The following is a 10,762-nucleotide window of genomic DNA, read 5'->3' as shown; positions in this document are numbered from 1 at the left end:
TTTTAATGCTGGTTTTATGTATGTTTTTGATACCCTTGCAAAATTAAATTTGCTTAGCTCGTACGTGTATAAATCGGAATTTCACATTACTATTATTCAATGCTTTGTGTTTCTTAGTTTGATTATAGTTTGTGTAGATTGATAAATTATATAAGTTAAAGTTTGATAGTTATGAGAAATTTTACGAGCCTTTGACAAGGGTATTTAATCTTCGACTGGCCGAAGTCAACTTTTCGGTTTTCGATATTTTTCAGTACATAAATTTTTATATTTATAAATATACACGCTTTTATTTTGATATTCATCAATTTTTGTTTTTTTTTATTTTCGCAATATTTAAATGGTTAAAATAAGTTCAAAATTGTTGTTTTGACAGAATTTTATATAAAATTTTGAGTTCCTATTCACTTGTTATCTAATATCCATAATTGTGTCTACTTTTCAAGTATTATTTTCATATATATTTATATGTTTCCTTAAACTAATTTTTCAAGTGAATAAATCTTTATCACGCCTAAAGTTGATTTTGGTTTTTTTATGTCTGGAAATAATGCTGTTTTAAGAACTAAATCAAATAAATGACTTTTAATGACTAGATTTAAAATTTATATTTAGAACTACGGGATATGGTGTCTTTCTTCTAAGAAACGATATAACTATACATATACAATATGAGAAATTGTATTTGTATTTTTCTCTTGTTATTATTAAATTATTACGTATTTTTTAAATGTCAAGAAGAAGCGATAAAATTATAAGAATACTCTATATCAAACGTATTGGATAAAGCGAACCTTTCCATTAATTGAACTGGTTACAGAGTATGGTGAAAAGTTCAATAAACAATGGATTGATTTCATGAAATAAATAATCTAAATATGATCTTAAACTAGTTGGCAAATGATTATACATATACATAATACATTATTTGTCATTGTTCAGTTTTACGTTAAGGATTTAGTTGCTTAAACTACTCTTCGATTAAATAGAAATTACCATTTGATTAACTCAAACATTTTTAATTTATAATACTTATATAATATATATATATTTTTTGTTATGAGTGTGTATATGTAGGTATTTAATGTTACACAGTGTGGGCTTTAAGTACATCTATAAATTCTTTAAAATTTCTAATCGTGTATACATTAATTTTTATTTTTTTTTTGTGGAAGGAAGTAGAGGAGGAGACGGAGGAGAGGGTTGACTACGTTTTGTTTATACTCTTGCAAAGAGTATTCTGATTTTGTTACAAACTAACTGTTATAAGAAAAATAAATAGTAAAATTATTTGTTGTATGAAAAACACTTTGTTTCTTGAACAAACAAATAAAAAAATACTTGAATTGGAAAAATTAATTTTTCACATGAATAAAGCTGCATTCAAACAATATCGGAGCAAAAACCATAATATATGGCTGATACAGGAACAATCTGCAAGAGTAATTTTATTTCGGCATGCCGAATATTATTATTATATGTTTTCTATTTTGATCTGTTGTAAAATGCATAAACATTCAGCTTAAAAACTAGAATTTGCTCTCAGCAATTTGCTCTCTTTTTCATTATGGCACACACACATTTACATATACAATTATATAAGTGCGGTTGGGTATGTGTGTGTGTGTGTGTACGGTTGATAGGTTTTGTAAGTATATATTTGTTTTAGTGAGTGTGAAATAGCACTCATGACACAGGGAGGGCTTTACATTGAAATCCATAAATTTATGTAGCGACTGCTGAGTTAGTTGAGCGTATGAGTTACACTTGAGTGTGTGTGTGTGAGTGTGTGTGAGTGTGTGTGAGTGAACGTCTGTTTATGCGAGTGTGTAAGTGTACTTTTGTTTAATTAGTTTCGTGCGAGTTGTTTTTGCTGTAGTTGAAAATTTTAATGTATGCCCACATTGAATCAAGTCCAATTAAAATTCAATTAAATATACTTGTGTATATATGTATATTTTTCCATTTAATTTTCATTTCGTTTTTGATTTAATTAATTGTAATTTTCTTGCATTTCGTTTTCGAATTAACCATCCAAAATTGCATTTGGGTTGGTGGCAACTTACAGCACATACCCGTAACCTCAGTAACCAGTCGCATCGAACAGATCCGGCAGAACGAGCGGCGGACAATTGTGCGGACTGCAGGTGACACTGGGCAGCTCATCAGGTGTCACGGCATCGGTGCAAATGCATTGCAAGCAGTTGCCGGTGTCCTGTGGCAGAATTTCCCCAATTTTATACAATTTGCCTAGAAATGTGAGAGAGGGTGATGATGAGCAAAGGGAGAGATGGATTGTGGAAAGATAGAGATTGTTGTCGTTGCCATTGTTGACTTGCCAACTTACCCAACACATTGCACATACGCCCCGTGGCCAATGGCGTTGTTGTTATAATCGTTGTCAGCGTGTAGGGCGGCACGCTGTGCTGATTGCTGCCACTGCTGCTGATGGCTACAAACGGCAACGATAATGTTGTTGTAGCTGCTGTTGATGTTGCTGCCGTTGTTGCCGTTGACTGCATTGTTGCTTGTCTTTCAGCAACGTTAACGTCTGACGTTTGGTTGTCATTTGCAATTAAATCCGTTTGCCCATTGGCAGCAGCTTTGGGCTCCTGTTGCTGTTGCTGCTGTTGCTGTTGTTGCTGTTGCTGATGTGGGTGTTTTGGATGCACATCGACTGCAGTTAGTGTAATGTCAATATTGACAACGCTGCCATTGAATTCACTGCTGTAATCATTGTACGAGCTACGAAAGAACACGGCATCCGCATTGTCAGCTATGTTGTTGCCGTGCCTGTTGCCATTGTCTTTCGGATTGACAGCAATGCTGCCATTGCTGCTGCTGCCGCTGCTGTTAACGCCAACATCATCGATTATTGTTGATGCTGGCGTTTCCTGCTCAACAGCAACGGCTGGCAAGTTATCGTCAAGCGTGTTTGTACTGTCAACATTGAGTTCCGTCGATGTCAGCCAACGATGAAATGCATCGTCAGTGTCCTCAATTTCCTCAGCTCGATGTTGCACTTGTTCCAGCTACAACACCAAGTAAATATGTATACGCAATTTAATGGTTGCCCACAGCTCACACCCCCCACAATCTCCGCCCAGGCTAATGGATACTAAATATTCTTCATAAACTTGGCAACTTTTCTTTTTTTCCATTTTGGTTTTTCTTTCCATTGAAGGAATGGAATCTTTCATAAGCATTAAAATGAAATAAATAATAAAACGAGTCGTGCATGAAAAATTCTATTGCAAAAAGCAACGGACTACAGATTGCTCTAAGTTATGTCTCATAAACTGGACGATACTTAACTAGAAAGAATGGATTTTATTGACAAACCGATTTCTGTATTCCCTAGCAGATAAAGCGTGATTATAAATTTTAGTTAAAAATTAAAGGCTTTCTTAACAAAACTAATTTGTAGATCGATTTATGCAACAAAATCTGTTATTTAGCTGATTCTTTTTAATGCAGCTACTTATGTTAAATTGTATTTTTCTGTTTTTTATTTTTAGCTCTGTATATGTAGCAAAAAAAGTTGTTTTCTATTTATTTTTTCATTTTAAATAATTTATAAGTCTTTTATTATTATTTTGTTATTAATTATTGAACTAGTTATGCTCAAATGTTGTATTTTTTGTTTAGTTTTCATTAAAATGGTTGAATTTAGATGAATTTAAATAAATAAATCAATACGAAAAGTTTGATTACTCGCAGATTTCAAATTAAATTTTTTATATTTTTATTTTATTGTTTTTAGCGATCCAAAGAGGATTATATATATTTTCTCAGCTCTGACACGCCTTCTTCCAAGACTGGTCAACTCTTTGGCAGGGCATTTGAAATAAAGGGGGATTTTAAAAACTTAAACAGCAGCAATCACTTGACACCAAACTGCAACCAGTGAAATTTGCTGCTGCTCGAGTGGTTTAATACTCACATTTGTATTGGCCATGGCAACCACAGTGGCAGCATGTTCGCTACGCGGCGTTGTCATCATTTCAATTGTTGCTGCCACAGCTATTGTTGTCGCCTTGTTGTTGCCGTTGCCGTTGCCATTGCTGCTGTGAGTGCTGCTGCTGCTCTGACTGTTGATGCTGTCTCTGCTCGTTGTAGATGTGGTTGTTGTTGGCTTTGTTGGTCGCTTTGTTGGTGGCTCTGGCAAAATATCGCTGTCGGTTTCCGCCTCATCAAAGTTTTTATCATTGCCCAAGTCTGTGCCGAGTTCAACGTCTGGGTTCGCCTTTTGTAGCTGCTGTTGTTGCTGTTGCTGCTGCTGTTGCTGTTGCAAGCGTTGTTGTTGCTGCTGTCGCTGCTTTTCATGCAGCAAATGCTGCTGATGATGCTGATGCTGATGATGTTCATGCTCCTCGGTCTTGTAGTCATAATAAAGAAGAGCCGGCAAGTTTTCGGGAAAATTCAAAATCTTGCTGGACGAATGCGGTTGATGGGTATGTAAATGTTGTTGCTGTTGCTCGTGTGTCTGCAGCTCATGCCCTTGCTCAAGTTGCTGTTGCTGTTGCTGTTGAGGCGTTGGCAATTGGTGCTGATAATGCGCTTCCTTTGCAGCCTGATTAACAGCTGTTACTGCCACCACATGAAGTTGCTGCAGTTGTGGCTTTGGCAACTGCTGTTGTTGCTGTTGTTGCTGTTGCTGCTGTTGCTGGGACTCTGGTGTTGCCAACTTTAGCTGCTGCTGCTGTTCGTGTTTATGTTGCTTGATTATATTATAGTTGCTGCTGTGGCTGGCATCGTTGCTCCTTTGTTTTTGTTGCTTTATGTCTGGCTTTTTATAATCCGTCGCCTGCTGACGGCTATGGTAAACTTCATAGTCATTAAAATTCTTTTGATTCTTGTGATGCTTATGCCGCTTGCCAACTTTCCTCTCCGTTTTATGCAGTTTTGTTGATTTTCGCGTTGTGGTCTCATGTCGATACGGATCTGAATAGTCTCCCCCAGCTGCAGCGCTGTTTACAGTCGCCTTATCTGCAAACCAGAACGACCAGAAAACTTTCATCTAGCATTAACTCATAAAACTCAATTCAAACTAACCGCATTTCTCCCACCAGCAAAAGATTTCACCGTCCATGCAGAGGCAAACCTCACAGGCATCCAAACGCGGCACCTGCCACAAAAAGAGAGAAAATACACATACAAAATAAATAAAAAATTTTAAAATACAAAAAGAGTACACCTAAACATGAGTTAAAAAAAAACTTAAAAAAAAAAACATGGTTTGTGTCACGTTGTTTGTAGAGTTACAAATATTTTTTGTCTATTTTTTTGTGAGCTAAAGAGTCGAAATGCTTTGAAATTAATACAGTTACACATGTCTCTGAAAACGGTTTACAACATGAATCTACAAGCTTGTGCTGGAATAGACACGCAGACATCATTATCTGCTAAAACTCTCTTTAAGCTGAAAAAGTCATAAATTTAATAATTTAACATAAACTTCTGAATAGCAATTTTTGTTTGAAAAAAAAGAGAAGTAATTTGCTCTTATTATACTTCTCGTATTTTTGCTGGACGAAAAAGATATAAAGTGGGCTGTTGAAGGAGCTTTTATTCTAAATAATCATGAGAGCGAAGAATATACGATAGTAAGAAGTGAACATAAATTCAAAAATAATCAAAATTAATCAAAACTAAATGCATAAATTGTCTTTCTTTTATGATAAAAATAAAATGTTCAAAGTGACATAGAATAGCTACAGAGTTGATATCGAGAAATAAAGCGATGTGTAGCTGTTGCAATAATACTAATCTTGCTATAAATCTAACAATAAAAGCAAAGACTGACAGAGTCATAAAGTCGTAATACCCACAAGTCACAGCTGAAAACTAAAGAAAACATAAACCGCAGATGAATATTCGTAAAGGTAAAACATACACACAGGTGTGGCAAATGTGCACAAGCCAAAGGGGAATAAAATGATAGACACACATATACACACTCACACACACACTCACACACATATTGGTATCGCATACCTTCTGTCCATGTGTGTACTTGTGGCCATTTGTAAAACACGCCGCAGCTCTGCTATGTGGCTCCAAGTCATCCTCAGCTGCCGTGGAGTCAACGAAACCAGCTGCCGACTGCTCTCTGTTGTCAGACCCAGACTGCGAGTTGGCCTTAATGTTGGCATTGGAGTTGGCGTTGGCGTTGGCGTTGGCGTCAACGTTGGAGTTGTAGCTGATGCCGGATTCGATGTCTGCTCTTTGTTGGAGCTCAGCGTCGCTCAACATTTGCTCGGAGAGTAGACGTGCATCGTATTTGGCCTGGGATTGCGCTTCGTCCAGGTCGTAGTTGAAGTCATCCTCGTGCTCCTCTAAGTACTCAAAGGGCAGAGCTAAACGTTAAAGGACGGAAGGTAGGTAGGGCGGAAAAGAAAGGCAAAAAGGCGAAATAAGCCGTTGTTGAGTTGTGCTTTTGGCATTCTATTTTGGCATTAAGCATTCAAGTGGTGTTGTTGCTTAAAGGTTTACTAACTTGGTCTAAAACCATTTTGTGGCGTATTATTAGGGGCTAAGCTGCAATCAGCAGGCTGTTGCCACCTTTTTCGATATGCAACGTGTTGGCCATAAACTCGACTCGTGCTCACTTTTTTTTTGATAAATTATCATAAAAAATGGCAAAGCACTTGGAAATAAATCAAAAGCGCGCATAAAACGCGAACACAAACACATACAGAAAGAATATAAGTGTATATGCGTTTTATGGCCGCCCATGGCATTTGTCATTAAATCAAAAGGCTGCGCTCATTATGACATAAAATGTTGAACGTCAAATCACAAATGTTAAAATATAAAACACATTTCGAGCTTCGAATTTCTTTTTTTTCCTGTTTATTTTTGGCACAGATTTCATTTTGTGGCTATAAAATATGTGTATGTGGGAAAGTCTTTAAGATTTAAGGACTCACCCTCGGCAAAGTGCTGTTCGAGACGAAGTAATCCAAATATGTTGCAGCTGTGGCAGAGCAGCAAACAAAACCACACGCAATTGATGCTTGTCATGGCTGCTGCCCCCCTCTGCTAATAAATCCCGCTGGAATTTGACGTTTTGCTTAACGTTTTCTCTTCTTTCACTTTTCGTTTCTCGTTACGTTTCGTTTGGTTTCTTCGTTTGTTTCGCAGTTATATTGCTTATTCGTGGATTTCTTGCACTAAGTCGCACATTCTTTCCAAAATAAACACGCAACCTTCGCACACACAGGTTACAGTTGTCGTTATGGTTGTTGTGGTTGTTTATTTTGGTACAAGTGTTGCAGTTGTTTGTTAGCTGTAGGATTTTGTTGTTATTTTTATCATATGAACACCAGCGCACTCACACTACAATTTTCACACGTTGTGAGAAATTTATTGCCATTGCGCTTAAAAGTAGGCAACCGTTTTTATATATCTTATTTTTCAACTGCTCTCAAAAGTAGGCAATGCTTTTTAAACTTGAAGCTATTTCTGCTGCCCTTAAAGGTAGGCAACACTTTTTTGCTTAAAGTCTTCCTTGACTGACCTCAAAAGTAGGCAACATTTTCTTAAGTGCATCCTATTTCCGCTAGCCGCATAAGTAGGCAACAGTTTTTTTTCAAGCAATTTATTACTCTAGTGCTGTTACTTTAATCTTTACTTCAATTACCATACCCATTGCTCGTATTCAATTCATTCATAGCAAGTTGGTAATCGCACAACTGTGATTTGGCCTCCTTGCTACGTGCCAGGCAACCCCAGCTAAAAACCAACTAAAACCATCCCAACCAACAAGTGTTTTCTCGCCATCCCGCTACGTGCCTCACGTAACTCGGGTAGAAGTTGAGGCAAACAAGAGAACGGCAGCTGCCAGAGTGTGGCAAACAATTTGAAATGAAATAAACGCCATTAACTAATCAGAAGCAATCGCTGTGGCTTCACTTCTCTAGTACTTCAACTGTTGCCCTTCAGCAAAACGTTAACAAAACGTTGAATAACATTGAAAGTGTTGGCCAAGTTTAAATTGTCGATTACGAATCATCTTCTTGGCATACTAATTAATGCAATGATTATACCAACAAATTTATGAGCTTCAACTTAATTATCAAAATATTTACCCATATTATACTTTATAGTACTTATGAAATTAGTTTATGAAATGTTCGTTAGGAAACTGATTGAATGTATAATGATTTTGATTTGATTTACTATGTAATAGTAAAATCTCTTTAAGTCATTTACTACTGTCAGCACAGTAAAACTATCAGTTATGGTATGAAGAGCTAACAGAGCGTAATGCTGAATGGATTGGCAGCCAGAGTCGTAGACAAAGTCAAATCCAAAGCGCTAATGTAGAGCTCAAATTCGCATAAAGTGTTTATCGGCAAACAATGCGAAGGTAAATGCACTGTCAGAGTGCCTAATTTATGGCACAAAAGGCAGACAAAGAGAGTGAGAGAGAGAGAGAGAGATAGATAGAGAGATGGAGATGAATTAAGGGAGGACCAAGTTGATAAAGGACAGAAGCAAGCACAAAACACTTGAGCTAAACAATTCGCCAGCGGCATGCGGAAGTGAAAAGCCAGAGCAAAAAGCAAAAAAAAAATAGCCAAAAACAGGAAATCAGAACGTGAGCGAGGTGAAAGCATCCCGTAAAAGGCAAAACGGAAATTCATTGCCAGACGTTTGAAGTGTGAGAAATTAGCGCAGTGCCCAGACACTCACACACACTCAGACACATACACGCACTCACACTCACAGACACTCGACTGTCGCTAACAACAAAGCGGTGAGTGTGAAGCAAGTTTAATAACTTTTAGTTAGATTGCCAGACACTAGAGAATCCAGACACAACTCCATTAGTCGGTGGCACATATGCAATATTTTATACACTTTTAATTTGTCACAATTTCCGCTACACGGGTCCAGCGACAGATTAAATTGCTATTCATATGCACTATGGACACACACACACGTGCAATTTTGTTTGCCTTTACTTAAAACTTTAGGTTAATTATATAATTAAATTTGTTGTTAATCACATGCAGAGAGTGAATGTATTATATGAAGTTTATTTTTATGTCTCCACACAACACACAAAAAACGCACTCAGACAGACGAATTGGCTGTCTGTCTATTAGGTTGTCTGTCACACGCGGCGGCTACGTAATAACTGAGTTGAATCAACCGTCACACAGGCTTCACGTTCCGTCGCCCACTGTAGCCGCTTGATGCTGTGCACTGCTTATTTATATTCTGGCCAAAAGCAACACGGTAACAGCATCCAACTTGGCCAAGAAATTCTCTCTCTCTCTCTGTGCTCTCAGAGAGAGTTTGTCTGCTCTCTGGTTTGGTTTTTATGAATGAGTTTTGTGCGTTAAACACAGCTAGATTGAGAGATGTTCTTAACAGACTGTTAACAGTCACTGTTAACTACTTGTTGTGAGTTGTATTTGTGTGTGTGTGTGTGTGCGAACTATATGTAAATTGCATTAAAATGATTCAGTTTAGTGCAGCCAGTTCTTGCCGCCATTTTTTCCTGCTCTTTTGAGGCAAATTGCATTTTGGGTCGCCTGTAGGCATGTTGCCACACATAAAGCGTTAACATTGCAACAGTTCAGTGACCACACACACACATACCGAGTTTAAATACGAGTATGTAAATATGTCCTGACACACACATAACTTTGACTGAGGCTGACTGACAGGCGATGTGAAGTTGAGACTGAGACGGAGACGAAGACAGAGACAGACACTAAGGCTGTCGCTTGTTAGACATGACAATGCGTGTTTGTGTCAGGATAACTGTCAACAGTTGCCGCCTGCGTTTCAGCCTTATTTTCCATTGTGTTTTCTTTGCTTCCGTCTTGTAGACTTTTTCAGCTGCTAATTTCTTTTATAAATTTCATGTGCTTGCATTTACATAAAATGCTCATAACAATCATTTTCATATTCATCAAGTGTCGCTGTCAAGCTCCAAATACGAGTATTACAAATATAAATTTATGCTGTCCTGAATCACATACGCAACAGTTGGCACAGATGTACGAGGATTCTATCCGACTTATATGCCATTTGATATATGGCATAGATATGTCATAAATGTGTAACACCATGCCAAATCGATCTCTTTCCGATCTTCCCCTCTCACCCGAAAAGTCAGCCAACTAAACGGAAATCAATGTGCCTTGACATCTGAAAAATGTCAATTGCCACACAGGCAATAACAACAATAACAACAACAGCATCATGGATAGGCGAGCCATCTATGTGGCATTACAAGTCATAACAGCTTGACATATTTTGTTGGGCATATTTTATGCCCATAATAATTTATCTGCAATAAAATATTTGCTTACAATTTATCAAATCAAATTTGCCTGGAATATACAAAATTTAATTATAAATTCATATAATATTTTCCAATTGTAATTTAATAATTTGAAAAGTCGCTTTAAACAATTGCCAAGGATTTTTAAATTTAAATGCTTCTATATATTTAACTATTTCTGATTTATACTCTACCAATTTAAATCATAGTTGAAGAAGATATTGGTCATATAAATGAAAGTACACATATTTTAAAAAGGGAATAAAAATTAACATTTTATATTCGGCACATCTAAAATAACTGTGCTTTTCTTTAATAATATTCGTTATGCTCTTTAATCTTAAAATTCACGACAGACTGACGACTTCTTCTTTCAATTCTAAATAAGTTTCGCTCAAGAAACGAAATCACTTGAGTAATTGTTTTAAAGCAACCAATTCCGATTACCCCACCTAC

At 36.9% G+C, this 10,762-nt stretch overlaps 1 protein-coding gene across 1 annotated transcript; it reads right to left on the bottom strand.

Annotated features, from left to right (window-relative positions):
- Window positions 1-2,002: 2,002 nt before the first annotated feature.
- Window positions 2,003-9,236, bottom strand: LOC117782971 (putative mediator of RNA polymerase II transcription subunit 26). Its single transcript, XM_034620090.1, has 9 exons — window positions 9,164-9,236; window positions 6,933-7,291; window positions 5,998-6,359; window positions 5,056-5,128; window positions 4,139-4,989; window positions 3,944-4,024; window positions 2,660-3,032; window positions 2,348-2,590; window positions 2,003-2,250 (listed from the first exon to the last, which is right to left on the bottom strand). Exons 2-9 carry the CDS (start codon window positions 7,024-7,026, stop codon window positions 2,084-2,086), a joined length of 2,244 nt encoding a protein of 747 aa, XP_034475981.1. The 5' UTR covers window positions 7,027-7,291; window positions 9,164-9,236; the 3' UTR covers window positions 2,003-2,083.
- Window positions 9,237-10,762: the final 1,526 nt, after the last annotated feature.

Source organism: Drosophila innubila (assembly GCF_004354385.1).
Source record: "Drosophila innubila isolate TH190305 chromosome 2R unlocalized genomic scaffold, UK_Dinn_1.0 1_C_2R, whole genome shotgun sequence".
Lineage (NCBI taxonomy): Eukaryota > Metazoa > Arthropoda > Insecta > Diptera > Drosophilidae > Drosophila > Drosophila innubila.
Note: the sequence above shows the minus strand (reverse complement) of the source record. Positions and strands in the feature narration are given on the sequence as shown.